We start from the raw sequence: 17,907 nt of genomic DNA, 5'->3' as shown, positions 1-17,907 counted from the left end.
TAAGCTCTTAACAATCTCTGTAAAAATGTCATAATTAGATGACAGATAATTCAGTGAATTCACACAGCCTAAAGCTAGCACTACCTGTAGATTCACTGGGGTTCATTCCATTAACTGCAAAGTGACCTTTGGGAAAAGCCACCTTTTGTTATTGAATCAACCCTAGTTCTGACATGGTTGAAAATGCATCTTTTTCAAGGATGGTTACACTGAGTGTGAGTAGTAGGGCCCATGACACTCAATTGCTTCACTGACTGCTGCAAACAGCTGTGTTGCTTTGAGGTACACACAAAACAAAATACTGTGCAACACATACCTTAGAGCAGGAGTCCCCAACCTTTTTAACTTGTGAGACACATTTAAATGTAAAAAAGAGTTGGAGAGCAACACAAGCAGGGAAAGGTCCATGAGGATGTCAAATAAGGGCTGTGATTGGCTGTTTGGTAGCCCCTAAATGGACTAGTAGCCTATAGGAGGCTCTGCTTGGCAGTACACCTGTTTATTTATGCAACAAAACTTGCTTCCAAACCAGGAATTCAAAAATAAGCTCCTGCTTCGATACTGCTGGAAGCAACATCCAAGGGGTTGGTGAGCAACATGTTGCTCGCGAGCTACTGGTTGGGGACCACTGCCTTAGAGGGTGTATAAGCAAATACATCATATGGGACGAAAGCCAATCATTAATTTTTTTTAAGCTGTAATATTGGTGTGTAGGCAGCCATTTGAAGTCATTGCCCCTGATCCTATGCTTTTTAGAAAGCATCAGCATTTCAAAATGGAACTGCTTTCAAAATGTTATGGTTTCTCATACTCAATGTAACATTAGTCAGGCCTGGGGGTTTTACTATTGAGTGCAATATCTGCCACTAGGTGGGGCATGGGAGCATTTTTTTTTTTAAGCATTGCCAGAGTCAGGGAACTGTTTTCTGGTTACCTTCCCATTGTTCTGCTGTTAGGCTGGTGGGTTGATATCACTCCCAACATTAAGTGCAACAGTAAAGAGCGCCTGACGTTTATCTAGAGCACAAGTCACATGAGGGCATCTGGGAAACTAAGAACATGGCTAGTTCCTCATCAAAAATTAAATAAGAATGTTTGTCCTTTTGAAAAACGGATTTCAATGCATGATTCTGTTAGAGGTGCACTATTAACTGATGTATTTTGAAAAAAAAAAAAAAAATCCTGTGACAGAATCCCTTTAAAAGACAGCTTTGCACAACAATAAAATAACGGATTTTTCAAGGAGAGCATAAAGGCGGGGGAAGGGGGAATTTATCACATTCACTGCAGCATCTTTGATAGGAAGAGCAAAGTGTAAATTCATAAATACTGCATTTAGGCCACTGCCACACACCAGCGGAGAAAAGGTCAATCTGTTACAGTCAGCAGTGTTTTGTATATGTGCAAAAATCAATAGTTTAGCGTTAAGTGCATTAAGTGGACAAAGCACTGTATATGCCACTGGCCTTATCCTAAACAAAGGCAGGAGGGATGAAGGGGCTTTTGCTATCTGCTGCAGGACTGTGATAAACCTCTTTGTATCCAGTATTAATTAATAATTAAAGGACACCAAGTCACCTGTTCTGCAAACAGGCTCCTATTTGCTTATGAAATAATCCAATCACACTGCAGGCCCAAGTGGTGATAACAGAAAGTGGATTGGACAAATCTCATGAAAATACCAGCCCCTTCTCTTACATTTGATTTACTGCACATAAATCACATTACTTGTGGCAATGTCTTATTTGCAGGAAAAATGCAAAAGAAAGTCCTACAGGTCAACTAAGGTATAATTAATCCTTATTGGAGCCCAAAGCATCCTAATAGGTTTATGCAATGTTTAATTTTCAACCGAGTTAAGATATAGAAATCATAATTACAGAGAGATCCCATATCTGGAAAGTACCCCCAGGTCCGAGCATTCTGGATAACAGGTCCTAGACTTGTATAAGTGCAATGGAAACTGCTCACATAGAAAAACTTAAGGGCTCACAGGGACAATTCAGTCAATGTCTTGATAATAAGCACCTGCTATCCAGAATGCTCGGGACCTGGTGTCTTCCGGATAAGGGATCTTTCCGTAATTTGGATCTCAAGTCTACTAGAAAATCATGCAAACATTAAATAAACCCAATAGGTTGTTTTTGCTTCCCATAAGGATTAGTTATATCTTAGTTTGGATCAAATACAAGCTACTGTTTTATTATTACAGAAAAGGAAATAATTGAAATAAAAATGTGTATTATTGGGATAAAATGTAGATCAATGGTGATTTTTTACCCATCAATATATACACTACTAAAAACCCATTAGGAATTAATAGAAAGTGGGCAGATTTTTCTGCAGTGAGCTCTAAAAATCTGACACTAAGGGGGTTTATTAAAGTCCGAAAGCTAAAATCTTGAAAAAATATGTTTTTGGTTTTTTTACTATAAAATCAGAATTTTTAATGAAAAAAAACCCAAACTTTAATTTTTCAATATTTATTATATCCCCCCGAGGCTTTAAAAAGCCAGAATAAAAAAATCCACCATCTTAGACCTGCCAAGGTTGTATATAAGTCAATGGGAGAGGTCCCTATACTATTTGGAAGTTTCTGTGGTCTGCGCTGGAATTAGCTGAAAATCCGACTAAATATTCTGACTTTTTGGGAAAAAAAACCTAGCGATTTGGGAAAAGAAAATCAGAAAAAAAATGTACGATTCAGAGGTTCGCTCGTTTTTATAGAGTTTTTCCCCTTTTTAATACTAAATAATGTCAAATCGTGGATTCTAGTTTGGCTGGGCTTTATTTTAAAAAATCAGATAAACTCTGATTTTGATTAATAACCCGCTAAGTGTTTAGTGGCAGCATTTTATATGCAACCTTACACAACATTTACACTTCCGAAAGTCTTCACAGCCTGGAGAGGTGTAAAGTAATGGCAGAATTCTTGTAAATAATGTGACATATAAAAATTGCAATTTATAAAAGCAGGCACTCCAACAAAATTATTTTTCCAAAACAAATGCATTTCAACTGACTGTTAGAAAAAGCAAAGCACTTCCCCCTGCATGCATTGCTTACAAAGGATTTATGTATAGCACATGCAGAGAAAGTGGCAGTAATACACCGTTATTTTCCTGACTACAGTAATTTACATATTTCAAACCAGTTACAGACCTTCCGTTATGGTTACATCAACAAAATCAGAAAAATAACGTAGGCACATAATGTTTCAGACACACCTTTAATATTTACAAAATCATATGCTCAGATGAAATAGGACACATATAATGCTGCTTTAGGATTTAGTGCAAAACAAGCAGAAATACGAACAGATTCATGTTTCTGTACACTTACCAGCACTGGAGGACCTAGAAAACAAGGCAAAACATGTTTAGAGGCCTGAATGTTCCTGAATTTACACATCCTGCAACCGTGGTGAATGTGTCCCTGCATGGCAACTATTGGGAGTTAGCACAGTGTACAAATGCATATCAGTGCAACAGAAGGAAAAAAAAATAATGTGGACGGAGAGAGATTGTAATAATGAATCAAATAATCTGACACCAACTACGATTAAAAAAAAAAACATAAAACCAAAAGAAATCTAAAATCTATTACAGTTATCAGTGAAATCCGCTATGAAATAAATGGATACAGTAGAAACAGTTTTTAAAAAACACATATATATATATATATATATATATATATATATATATATATATATATATATATATATATATACATATATATACATATATATACATATATATATACATATATATATACATATATATATATATATATATATATATATATATATATTTCACAAAGCCAGAAGTTGTTTTATTTATATATTAGCACAAAAAAAAAAATGAAAATGATTTATATATTCTTATAACAAAAATATGTACTTGACACATATTGGTAAAGGGTTCAGGCTTAGAACTGCTTTTCTTTTGGATATATCCAGTACAGCGATGGGATTCAATGCAAATTTTGGTGCAGTCCTTCTAAAGCAGTTTTAAAATCATACACTACACATTAAATTCTCTCTGATCAAATATGCTTCAGATTCAGTTTTTTGAGATGAAAATACATCTACTATATAGACAAAGCTGTTGTGGGAACAGCAATAAGAGTAATCACAATTTAGGGCAGCATCCTGTTGCTGAACAGATCTCAGGCGCATCAATCCTAAACGTCTTGAAAGATTTCAGACTGAAGCTCAGCATTCCTCAAGAGTCTGGCCCAGGAGTGACATCCACAACTGCACAAAGAGCTGCTGCCAGTGGGCACACATTTTGGGTAGAAGTGAGGACAACTGGAAATATCAGTGAGCTTTGTGCTTTCTTTTCTTGTGCTTTTTATCCTTCTTCTTGCTTTCACACTTGGTACAGAACCACTGATCATCTTCTGGTGGGGCTGCAGTTAATCCAACACATGGCCTGCAAAATGCAAACAAAAGGTTTCAAATTTGTTATTTTAAAGTGAGTATGTTTGTCTAGGTTTCCTTGCATCCCACTAACAATGTAAACAAATTCACGTAGTTTAAAATGTTGTCTCATTTAAAGGAGAACTAAACCCTAAAAATAAATATGGCTAGAAATGCTATATTTTATATACTGAACTCATAGGTGCAGCCTAAAGGTTCAGCATCTCTATAGTAATAACGATTCAGGCTTTCAAACATGTCACAGGAGTTTCCCAACAGCTGTTAAGAAGCAAATTATCACACAGATAACGAGGTTGGCCTATCATATAAGCTGATGCTGGTATATATTATTATTTTATTTTTTTGGTATATTGTGAGTGGGTCCCTAAGCTCAGTATGTGACAGCAGCACAGAGCATGTGCAGTGAATCAGCAGAAAAGAAGATGGGCAGCTACGGGGGCATCTTCAGAGACACAGATCTTTAATTCAAAGGAACTGTGGCTATCTTGGACTGATAGAGAACACAAAAAAATAATGTACAACCTTTCTTATGTAGTTCCTTAGTTAAGCTGCTTTTTTAGAGTTCATTTTTTGAAACAAGCTTGAAACAACAAGAAAAGGTTAAAGGGATAATGTCATGATTTTTATGATGTAGTTTTTATTTCTAAATTACACTGTTTACACTGCAAATAATTCACTCATTCACAATATAAAATATTATTCCTGAACCAGCGGTGTATTTATTTTTTAGTTGTAATATCATCTCAGGTCATTTTGTCTGGTCATGTGCTTTCAGAAAGAGCCAGCACTTTAGGCTGTTGTTTCTCCTACGCAATGTAACTGAATGTGTTGCAGTGGGACCTGAATTCTACTATTGAGTGTTGTTCTTGGATCTACCAGGCAGCTGTTATATTGTGTTAGGGAGCTGCTATTTGGTTACTTTCCCTTTGTTCTTTTGTTTGGCTGCTGGGGAGGGGGGGGTGATATCACTCCAATACAGCAGTAAAGAATGATGGAAGTTTATCAGAGCACACGTCGCATAACTGGAGGCAACTGGGAAACTGACAATATGTCTAACCCCATGTCAGATTTCAAAATTAAATATAAAAAATCTGTTTGCTCTTTTGAGAAACTGATTTCAGTGTAGAATTCTGCTGGAGAAGCACTATTAACTGATGCGTTTTGAAAAAAAGCTATATATCCCATATTTACAATTTTTAGTAAACAAAAATGGCAGATTAGCAAAAAGTCAGTAGCAAGGGAGAAAAGTAATACAGAACATTAAGGGTAGAGACACACAATGCTATTTGGGGAGATTAGTCGCCCGGCAACAAAGCGACTCTTCTTCCGTCGACTAATCCTCCCGCAATGCCTTCCCGCCGGCTAGAATATAAATTGGCGGCGGGGTGCCACTCTGAGCTCATCGTTTTCCGAAGTCTCCTTAAGTTGCCTCACGAGGAAACTTTGGGCGATTTCAGAAAACAAAGCGATCCCAGTGCCATTCCGCTGCCGATTCTAGCCGGCGGGAAGGCATTGCTGGGAGATTAGTAGTCATAAGAAGAGGCGCTTTGTCGCTGGGCGACTAAATAAATACCCCCAAATCTTGTGCCCTTACAAGTAGGTTGTAAGACAAAAGAACTTACCAGTGGTACCAGTCATCACACTGATCACAACCAATCATTGGGCTGCCATCGTCTGGTTTGTTACATCCGGGACAAATCCAAATCTGGTTACCCCACTCATCTCGGATCTAAAATAGAGTTTTTAGTAGTACAATCTTTACAGTATTCAGCAAGCAAATAAGAGACAACCTTTACAGGGATCTAGTGTAATGCCTTTTGTAATTACAGTAGAGTTTATTAAGTAAGAAGTGCTTCTAACAATAGCAGGGGTGCATCAGTGGGCTCCGATGCAGAAAAAGCAGAGTGGTCTAAACTGAAGTAAGAATTTTGAGACTTTGAAGCTATCCTTCATTTAACCGATGTTTATATATTGAAGACTCAAAGCAAAGTAAATATATTATTTCAGAATTGTCCAGTACATGAACAAATCATTGCATTGCCACTTTATAGTTGTGCATTACAAGTAGAGAACAAGATAAGTATGCTATGCACTATAGGAAACTGTTCCTTATTAGCATTTTTACTTATTAGCCAAAATGGTTCTATTCAATTTGCTGATAAGATCAAGGATATAAAAAGTTGTTACTCAGTAACTTTCCGTTTACTTTATGACATCTAACAATTTGAATTCAGGGATAAGTGAAATTAAGCTGGAAATGCAGCAATTTTGAAACTGAAAAGTTCTTGAACTACTAACATAGTTGCCTAGAAACAAGTAGAAAATATTAAAAGGAAATTCTCGGGAGTAAAGCAGCACGAGGTCCAAGCCAGTTAATATTTTTGATAAATGCTATACTGCAGATTAAACAGCCATGGGTCGTATATATAACCAGCAGCCAAGGAAGGGGCTCTTTAGAATAAGGTCACTGATGCCTATAGTTGAAGTGTCCCAGTATATGAGGAGGGGTTTTAGCTGCTGATTGTATCCAAGATTATGTACAATGTGAATACATTATTGGTATGATGAAGTCTTTATTTTCCAGATTGAGACTGTGATAGTATTACATCACTGTGGGCGTGTTTGACTTCCTCTGGATTAATACAAATTGGGGACAATGTAAGGATAAAATATCAAGAGCATATTCATTAGGTCATCTATATCAAACTGAAAATAAGTGACAAATAAAGACCTACCCATATAATCCAAGAAAGTATGGCAGCAAGTACCAAACTGGAGTTACAATTTATAAAGTGTGTTCTTCAGCCAGTTAAAAGAAAGACAAAAAAAGGTGTGTACTCACCACATAGGTACTGACCGTTTCTGTCACAACACTTCTGACAGGGGTTTTAGAGGAACCAGCATTTGACGCGAGTGCAGAAGGGGCTGGAGTTGGAGCAGGTGATGCAGCCGCTGGAGCCAGTGGTGCTGGAGGGGGGACAACAAGAACAGGCGCTGGAGCTGGAGATGGTGTAGGAGGTGGAGATTTGGGCAATGATGCTGGAGGGCCTGCTTTAGACTCTGGAGCAGATACCACTTTGCTGATGACACTTAAAAGAGAAAAAAATATTTAATATATACTTTTTAGGCCATGTCCATTCAATTTTCCAGAATACTACTACAATTATTTTTTATACTAAAGGCAGATGGCCAGCTGATTCTTTAACAGATTGGTTATAATTTTCAGCATAGGAAGTTTTTAAGAAATACTATGGGGCAAATTTACTAAAGCGCGAAGCAGCGAACGCTAGTGCAAATTCGCCAATTTACTAACGGGTGCTGGCATAAATTCCCTAGCGAAGTGGACCTACTTCACACCCTTACGCCAGGCGAAGCTGCGCTTTGGCGAAGGGACGTAACTATGTTAATTCACTAACTTGTGCATTTTACTGAACGTTACCCTCATGCGCCAAACTTTACTTTGCCAGGTCAGACCAGGCGAAGTTTAATACAACAGATAGTTTGTCCCAAAAAACGCTGGCGTCTTTTACTTTTTTTAAGGGTGATAGTATGAAAATTAGTGAAAATATTTTTTGGGGTACCCTCCTTCCCCCTACATTACCTAACATATGGCAACTCAATGATACAGGGGGCACATGTGTAGGGCAATAGAAGACCTTTATTTTATTTTTTAAAGGTTTCCTGGGCTTGTGTAGTGTAATGTAGTTGCTGCAGCATACACGTCCATTATATTTTAACTTTGCGTTGTATGCCAATTAGGCATTGCTAGCGTAACTTCGCTTTGCCTGACAAAGTAACGGTAGCGCAACTTCGCTACCGTTCGCTTCCCTGAGCGCAACTTCGCATTTTAGTGAATTTGCATACCGCTGGCGAAACTACACCTGGCGAAGTGCAGCAAAGCACTTAACCCAGAAATGGATACACTAAAAAGGCCATCTTCCAAAAAGTCAATTTTAAGCAAATAATTCGAAATTTTAACACATCATTTGCCCTTTTTCTGTAATATAACTGTATAGTACAGTGTACTTAATGGAAAAAATGAGTTGCATTATTCTATATTGATGCAAAAACAACCTATTGGGTTTATTTATTTATTTTTAAGGGTGATCCAGATTACAAATAAAAGCCTTATTAATTCAGTATATCAGTAAATAATCCAAATTTTTAAAAATGATTTGCTTTTTCTCTGTAATAATAAAACAGTACCCTGTACATGATCCAATCTAACATATAATTAATCCTTATTGGAAGCAGAACCAGACTATTGGGTATATTCAATTTTACAATGATTTTATAGTAGACTTAAGGTTTGAGGATCCAAATTATGGAAAGATCCATTATCCGGAAAACCCCAGGTCCCAAGCATTCTGGATAAAGGGTCCCATACCTGTACAATATTCATGTACACATAGGGTTGTGTACTTGGAAAAGCTTGGTCATAGAAGGAATGAATTCTGGAAAGAACACCTCTAGCAAGTCTCCATGAAAGAGTCCTGCCTTAACAAGCCATTCAGGCAAATGTAACGAAAGCTGTGGGTCCAGTTTCAGATACTCGAATTATCAGTCAAAAATGGGCAGTGCCAAGTAATCATTTAAGCTTTGGAAATGAAAATTTCCTTATTTATGTTCCGCACTAGACTCATACTCCATTGCAAAATAAATACTGCTTAACTAAGGCCAGATGACAAAGATATCTTTACACAGGAAAGTATATACAGAAACAACCTCTTATCAGAGACTGGCTATTTCTGTGCAGTAATTAGATTTAAATTCCCGTGGTGTTTGGCTTTTGTAGTCCACCTCATTAATAACTCATGCAGCTTCTCTTAACAATCCAAACAACACCTACTTCTTACTGTTGTGGTCTGTTTCTTATTGTGCTGTTATCAGACAATTCAAAGCTGAAACTGGAGATTTCATACCATTCCATTTTCCTCCCAGCCTGCCTTTACTGACTCTGCTACCAGCCAGAATAGGGAACACCCCAGACTTACCATGTGCCCCCAAAATTGGTTCCCAAGTTAATAAACATATGCAGAATCTGGTGAACTAAAGTAGAAACAAAGGAGAGCTGGTCTCTTATACTGGTCTGCTTATAAACCCCAATGAAAACGTTAAAGCTCATAAAATGCTTTAATTCTAAATTTCTTTTCTGATGAAGATATGCAGATTATATCCCTAAATACAGATGTATAAAACTGGGTAAAAGGCCATTGCTGTAGATTTCTGCACTTAACAGTCACTCAGTATTTAAAGCAACCATGCAGCTGTTAGTTTTAATTTTTTTTTTTTCAGCAATAAACCACCTACTTCCACACCGTAAAATAATTTGGAGACCCATTAGCACAGCAATAAAAACAGCCTGTGATTGCCAAGTCTCCATTGTTTCACATTTTCCAAGCTGTGGTAAATACTTGAGCATTTTCTCTCTGCGGTATCATTTTTTCCCCCTTCTTATTTAATTCCACTACGAGTTCTCCTTCATAGACTCCTGTTGAATGAGCAATCTCTAGCAGAGTAACCAACACCGCCCACAGCTGTGTCCCACAATAGCCCCATGCTGCTAGCATTACGTTTATGGAGGATTTGGTCACGCTGGCCTAACTGCTTCAGACACTAGGTTTATTCATAAAAAAGTGCAGAAGGAGGGATATTCTTTAGGATTCCTTTACCTGTTTCCCCACCACAAAACAGAGCAATAAATAGAGTGGGTCATGAGATGCTTGGCCTGAAATGCAAACCCACAGCCTAGCAAGTCACTAAAGAGCTACCTGTCCTTCTCAGCTACACAGAAAAAGCCAAGGTGAAGGGCAAACACAATTTGCATGTGCCTCTGATGATCCCTAGTCTTCCAATGTATGCAAACACCAAAATGGTAGCTTTATAACCCATGGAGAGAAAGGTGCTATATTTGCACTTTTGAGAGGCAAGGCAAATATTTAATGTTTCCTTACATTTAGGTAAGATTGGAACAAGCAAATATAACTTCAGATAGGGAAAACTTGCCCATCCTGCCAAACAGATCTCCTGATTTAGCCATTTAACTTCTGCTGCTCACATAATCTATGTAAAAATAGGGACTAAAGGTCGTAAAATGTAGATTTTATGATCTAAAGCACTTCGGTGTGCTTTTATGGGTTCTGAGATACGAAAACTATGTTTCTACCATAGTTCATAAAATCTTCATAGTCATTCTACCACTGTCCTTGCAGATGGTTCCCCACCCACCTTAGACCACATGGCAGCCCTCCTCTCTGTATTAGGGGGTGTTTACTACACAGAATTCCACGTTAGCTCTTGTATTTTGAACAGATAAAATGTCAGCCATAAAAAATTGTATTGAGGCATAATTTGAGGCCCCTACATACCAGGTACACAATCCTATGCATATTATGAATTCATTTGTTCAGGCATCCATATTCAAAGCTTTGCTAAAGTTGTAGTAGATTGGAGTACAAAAACATTTATACACATTTTGAAACTAGAAAGTGTATTTTCTAAATAACATCTGGTTTTCCGGGGTCACTTTACTTTTAAAGGCATTTTTGGCCTTACAAACTGATGCATGCTTATTTCCAGTGTGGTGCTTTAATAATTGTACAACTCAATTGATATTGGTTTGATCTATACAGTCAGTTATTTCCATAAAACTGGTGTGCTCAAAGATATGGGGCAAATCAGTTACATTTCTACTCATAGAGGGTATATGCTAAATGCCTACTTGCATCAAATGAATTAGTGATCTGGAGAATGCTGTAAGACATTCCTTAATTCTCACAATTTTAAATATTAGGTTTATACGAGCTATCACCACCCAGACCACTGTGGATAAGATCTGCAAAAAAACATAGCAACAGTTTATGGAAACGGTGGCCAGAGATAAGCTTAATTTGCAGACTGACCTTTTATTTATGATAAGAACAAAATGAGGTCTAATTGCATTAGAATTGAATACAGTACATTTCTCTGCAGAGCTAGCTTGGCCTCGGCATGCACAGTAGGCAGCAACATTTTGCTTTGAGTTGGTATAACATATTATAATAACTGCAAGTGGCTACAGTCTTTTTTTTTTTTTTTTAAAATGTGTAAATCCATTTGACTTTATTTTCATGTCTTAACTACGAACCCCGTGTAAAAAAAGTATGGGATCCCTTATCTGGAGACGCTTTATCCAGAAAGCTCCAAATTGTTGAAAGGCCATCTCCCATAGACTTCATTTTATCCAAATACTGTAGGCCAATTTTTTAAAAAAAAATGATTTCCTTTTTCTCTGTAATACAATAATAGTACCTTGTACTTGATCCAAATTAATATTTAATTAATTAATCCTTATTAAAGCAAAACAAGCCTATTGGGTTTATTTAATGTTTACATGATTTTCGAGTAGACTAAAGGTATGAAGATCCAAATTACGTAAAGATCTGTTATACGGGAAACCCCAGGTCCCGAGCATTCTGGATAAAAGATCCCATAACTGTTCTACTAAATGTACTTAAAAGGTCTTTTCAAGGGGAACAATAACATGTGCTCGGTTTACTAAAGTGTGATGAGAAACTTTGCCAGACTATTCTCAGAAAACAAATTTGCCTATTTATTAAACTAAGATTTTTCTTTTTTTTTTCTGGCATACTTTCTGCAAACTACCGAAAATCTGCACCTAATCACCATAGTCTGAAAACACAATTGTTTTCCATTGCCACATTGCACAAGTCTGTCGCACCAAGAATCTGGTTAAAATGTTGTTCAGTAAATCTGCCACCGCTACGTTATTTGCATCTAATCTGCTGGTCCACAGGCTGATTGAGGAGATTGTACAGGTCATGGAGACCAGGTGTTGCTCCAATAAACTCCTTTATGTTTAGTATTTACATTTAAATCTGTTGAATTTTTTTAGCACTTACATCGTGTCTTGGCCAGCACCCACTCTCAGCGTTAACCTTGGGATAACAGGAGAAGGAGCAGGGATAGGCAATTCTGCTTTAACCTGCTATAGAAAGTAGAAATTAGACAATGTTCATGAGTAGAACAATAAAAAAAACACAAGGTAATATGATAGATATTAAAAAAAAACCATCATAACAGAAAAGGCTATATTTGTTTGAAAACATCCTATATTTTAGACTAAATAATCTACATACATTATGCTTACACTGTATTAATATATTATGGTCATTACTAATATAAAATATTTAACTTCCTAATATTTCCTTATAACCTAAAACAAGATGACATTAAAAAAAACTTTTGAATTTCAATGCACTGAAACAAGAATACTGAACAAAATGTGAGTGTAGGATTTGATATTCAGAAAAATAAGTGAACTGATCAAGGGTATGCAAACTAATATAAAGCACTAATTAAACCTACCGGCATCTACACCCCTTAAAGGAATTGTTCACTCTAAAATAGACAGGCTGAATATAATAAAAAATGTTTCTAATATAGTTAGTTAGGCAAAAATATTATGTATAAAGGCTGGAGTGACTTGGTGTGTAACATAATAGCCAGAACACTACTTCCTGCTTTTCAGCTCTCTTGGTTTACACTGACTGGTTACCAGGCAGTAACTAATCAGAGACTTGAGGGGGGGGGCACATGAGTCATATCTGTTGCTGTTGAAACTGAGCTGAATGCGGAGGATCAATTGCAAATTCACTGAACAGATATGAACCATGTGGCCCCCCTTCAAGTCGCTGACTAACTCAGAGTTAGAGAGCTGAAAAGCAGGAAGTTGTGTTCTGACTATTATGTTACACAACCAGTCACTCCAGCCATTATACATTACATTTTTGGCTAACTATTTTAGAATTTTTTTTTTATTTTGCACAGCCTATTTACACAGTTTTTACTTTTAAACTGAACTGTTCCTTTAATTGTATGCTGCATTTTCTTTCCCATCGTTAAAGATTTAGGTTTCTTTTCACATACATTTTAAGCATAACAAATTTTAGCTGTACATTTTTTCCCTATACACAAGGCAGTCTTGCCAAAATACCCATAATTTAAAGAGGTAGACATTGTGTGTATGCGTGTGATTGAGTGTGTGCTTGTGTATAAAAGTATAATCCCTGTAGTAGGAGAAAGATGGATTTCAGGAACACTTATCAGCTATCAGCTTTACAATTTCATTCAATGCTAGGATTCTTCTGGGCATGTGAGCTTTATAGTTTATCTTCCTGACAGGAGCTTTCTGATGGCTAGTGGGCAGTCTTGTCAATTTAATCTGTTATTATTGCTTTCCTCGGTTTCTCACCCCCTCCTCCTTTTAAATCGTAGAAAAGCTAAGAATTTCACAACAAGAAACTACAAGGGTTTCACATTTCACACACATTGCATTTAGGCGGAGCTTTACAGATAAGGCCAAATGAATGCAGTACTGCACAGTTATGGGATCTGTTATCCAGAAACCAGTTATCCAGAAAGATCTAAAACACAGAAAGGCTGTCTCCCATAGACCCCATTATAATCAAATAATCCAAATGATTAAAAATGATTTCCTTTTTCTCTGTTATAAAACAGTAGCTTGTACTTGATCCAAACAAATAGAATTCATCCTCATGGGAAACAAAACTTAAGTAATGAAGATCCAAATTACAGAAAGAACAGTTATCCGGAAAAGCCCAGGTCTCAAGCATTCTCGGTAACAGGTCCCATACCTGTGCTAGCATTTATACTAACACAGTTGCTTTATTAAGCACAAATGCAAGCTTACCTTCTCATGCTTATGTTTTTCTTTTTCCTTCTTATCCTTCTCTTTTTCCTTTTCTTTCTTCTCCTTTTCTTTTTCCTTTACCTTCTCCTTGTCTTTCTTCTTCTTTTTTTCTTTCTTGTCTTTCTTTTTGTCCTTTTCTTTGGGCTTTTCCTTCTCTTCAAATAGTTTCTCTGGAAGAAGAGGGGACATAGAGGACAGCAGAGAAGGCAGTCTGACTGCATTTGGAGTACTTATCATCAAGGGCAACGCAATGTCCTTAGATGATAACATAATAGGAGTAGATGGAGATTTCATCTTTTCTTCCTTGGTCTTGTCCTTTCCTTTCTCTTTCTTGTCTTTATCCTTCTTCCCCTTTTCCTTATCTTTCTTTTTATCCTTATGTTTCTCTTTGTCTTTCTTTCCACAGTTTTCTTTTTGTTTGGTTTTAGAGTCATTCTCATTAAAGTCTTTAAGTTTAAATCTGTGCAGCTCAGTATCCGCATCTTTGTCCTTCCATAAAACTTTTCCATCTTTGCTCCCATCCTTTTCTTTATCTTTTTCCTTGTCCTTAGATTTATCTTTGTTTTTGTCTTTACTCCTTTCTTTGTCTTTATCCTTTAGCTTGTCTTTGTCTTTCTTCTTTTTTGTTCTCTGTTCTTTTTTTGTCTTTTTTTTTAGTTCAACTGGAGAAGGCAATTTAACCTTGTCTTCAAAAGCCTTCAAAAGAGGTTCTGGAGTAGGGGGTGAAGCAGAAGGCGAAGAAAAACATGGAGGATTATTTGCAGGTGTATTTGCTGGGGTTTCTTGGCTGACCTTTCGGATCACTTCATTGATAGAGTCATCCATTGTCCATGAAATGTCAGAACTAGAGGTGCCCCCAGAAGCTGGTACTGGAGTACTTGAGGTTTTTCCCAGATTGATGCCAGATGCTGAAACCTTAGGTGTGGTGGGCTCCGAAATACTGAGTCTTTTAGGGCTAGTAAACACCTCACCCTCCGATTCTGAGCCTGATGAAAATTCAAAAGGATCGGGTTCTTGTTCTGCACATGCACGAGCAATTACTGCATCAATTGAATCTTCAATGGTATTATCAGCTATTGATGGTTTGTTTGAGGGGATTTCTAGATTTAACTGGTCAGAATCAAGCGGCGTTTGATTTTGCTTTACCTGTATATTCTCTCTGCCAATTTTTTCACTTAAAGTAGCTAATGGAGTCCGATTTGGAGTTTCTGTTTTTACAGCAGGCAGCGGAGCAGCCAAAGGAACTTTTGGACTCTTAGGACTCTTGGGGCTTTTGGCACGTCCAGGAGATTTTCTCTCTTTTGGTCCACTTTTTGGTGAACGTATAGGACTGCCAAGAACTGATGGAATTGGGGTTGCTTTAGGAGACTTAATTTTTTGTCCAGGAGAACCGCCTTTTGATTTAGTTTTGGAAATCAAAGACTTTGAATCACTGGGTTTGGTTGGAGGAACAGGAGATTTTGAAACAGGACTTAACATTATTTGGTCAGAGGAAGAGACATCTAGGTCTTGACTGTCCAGTTTATGAGCAGGGGAAAGCACAGATGGAACTTTCTGGGAATTAATTGAACTAAGTGGTTCTCGAGGTTCTAAAGAGCCATCTAAAATATCACCTTTATTATTCATTAACCTGGTTCGTTTTGCAAAAGGCATTTCCATAGTTTCTGGACTATCCAGTGGTCTTTTACTTAAATAATTTTCATCATTGACAGTCTCTTCATCTTCCATTTCTCCTTCTTCTTCCTCTTCTTCTTCAAGTGGAACCTGCATAGCTTCTGCTGATGTCCCTCCATCTGTGGGCACCTGCTCCTCTTCTTCCTCTTTAAATGGAAAGAGAGAATATATTGAGTATACAAAGATTATAAAAAGCCACCTCCTACTTTCAGTACCACTTGCCATTCAATAAAACACCGGCACTACAACCAATTATACATAAACTACTTTGTGTTTACACAAAACCCTCCCATGTTAAATTTCTCAACAAAGCATAAAAAGCAATAATGATAAAAAAAAACAAATCAACAATATTAATTATTGGAGATATATCATTATATTAATTGCTTTTACAAAGTATACATAAATGGAACTTAAGTAAAACATCTCGGTGGTCATTACAATCTTCCTCCCATCCTAAATACAACAGTTAAAATACTGATATAACAATCCCCAAATTGTACATAGCCTCTCTATTCTTGCTGCTCTATGTAGATGCCATTTTAAAAATCTTACACGTTGGTCCTTTTTTTATTTTTTAAAGCCCTTGGCTTGCTGTACTGCACAGTGAGGATGGCTCCTCCCAACTGTTAGGAAAGGGTTTGTTCATCCAGCAGGAGTGAGCCATACAACTGTAACTTTAACAGCAGCCTTTTTATGTATGGATGGATGCACTTTACATCTCCTTTAGGCATTGACCCTATGGCAAGAGATGTGACATCCCAACACTAACTGGTTCCTAAAATGTAATATTTTATTTTTGTTACAGTGTTTAAATATAATGGGAGTACATGACAAAAGTTTAAAAATGTACTAGTAAATAGAGAACCAGATATTATATAGCATTAATAGATACATGATGTGTGCCTTACTGACCAAAAACAGTAAATATGAACAAGCTTTCATCAAATACATTCAAAGAAGAAGTGTAATAAAGTAAGTAACAGCATTCAAATAATAATTAGTCTTGCAGCGATATATAACATCCTCTCCTCCCCATCCCTCAAAAATTATGCACGATATTCCCAGCTACAAATATAAAAAGTTAGCGAGTAATGAAAGGATGCTACATGGACAAGGAAAGTAGAAATGACACATTATTTTATAAATGGACTAATCTATATGGTAATAATGTTGTAACAAATAACCGCAGCCAGTCCAGATAACAGCGTGATTTTGGAGTTTCTATGGATACATGTAGGACTAGGGTACCAACAGTCTTGCTCTGACACCACCGATTTTTAAAGCGCATCTCACTGGTTATTTAGGATTTGATTTATGAAATTTGATTTAAGAATACAGTATGCTCACCAATATTCCCAGCCTGTCAGATGAAACAAATTGGAATCATTAATCTCTGTTCTTAAAGTTAACACTGCATGTACTGATAAGGAAGGGGAAGTTTAATAAGTCAATACATACACAAACATGTAGATCAAACTCAGAGATGAAATGCCCACTTTTTTACACTACTTCTAATAATCCTGTTATTTACTGTATATAGTGTCAACACATTTACTGAGCACTTTACAAAGATTATAATTCATTTACATCAGTCATTGCCCCAGTGGAGGTTATAGTGTAAGGTCCCTATCACATTCACACATGGCACTACGGTCAATTTCATATGGAGCCAATTGACCTGCATGTAAGTTTTTGGAGTGTAGGAGGAAAAAGGAGTACGGCTAGGAAACACAGAGGTTCCTATATGTTCCTATATGTATAAAGTAGGAGTAGTAGTAAGGACCTACAAAAGATGATCAAAAGTGTATGACCTATTCTTGCCAATGTAGATCATTACTGGGTATGGTATGAATAAAAAATATGAGAGAAAAGTGAGTGAGTGTTTCCATAGAGGCACGCACTCACAGGACTGAGCACAGCACCCAGTGTGATTTGATCTGCATACAAAGGGTGCCTGCTAAAGTTTTGGCTAGCACTCTAGCACATTAGCAATTTCTTTGCTGAAATAAAGACTTTTTTTCTCACTGTAAATCCAGTGAGTGCATGCCTCTCTGGGAACTCTATATCTTTTAGAACA

The 17,907-nt window shown here is 37.0% G+C and overlaps 1 protein-coding gene across 3 annotated transcripts in view; it reads right to left on the bottom strand.

Annotated features, from left to right (window-relative positions):
- Positions 1–3,797: 3,797 nt before the first annotated feature.
- Positions 3,798–17,907, bottom strand: part of taf3.S (TATA-box binding protein associated factor 3 S homeolog) — a 57,903-nt gene continuing 43,793 nt past the window's right edge. Inside the window, exons 3-7 of one of the 3 annotated variants that reach the window (XM_018255719.2) lie at positions 14,154–15,973; positions 12,343–12,428; positions 7,299–7,530; positions 6,064–6,170; positions 3,798–4,433 (exon numbers count right to left, since the gene is read on the bottom strand). In XM_018255719.2, the coding sequence (XP_018111208.1) occupies positions 4,319–4,433; positions 6,064–6,170; positions 7,299–7,530; positions 12,343–12,428; positions 14,154–15,973 (2,360 nt within the window). In that variant the 3' untranslated portion in view covers positions 3,798–4,318. Of the gene's footprint in view, positions 4,434–6,063; positions 6,171–7,283; positions 7,531–12,342; positions 12,429–14,153; positions 15,974–17,907 lie in introns of all 3 variants that reach the window. The other 2 variants (XM_018255718.2, NM_001377122.1) reach the window with 2 other exon arrangements.

Source organism: Xenopus laevis, chromosome 3S (genome assembly GCF_017654675.1).
Source record: "Xenopus laevis strain J_2021 chromosome 3S, Xenopus_laevis_v10.1, whole genome shotgun sequence".
NCBI lineage: Eukaryota > Metazoa > Chordata > Amphibia > Anura > Pipidae > Xenopus > Xenopus laevis.
The sequence above is the reverse complement of the archived record's forward strand: the minus strand, read 5'-3'. Positions and strand labels throughout refer to the sequence as shown.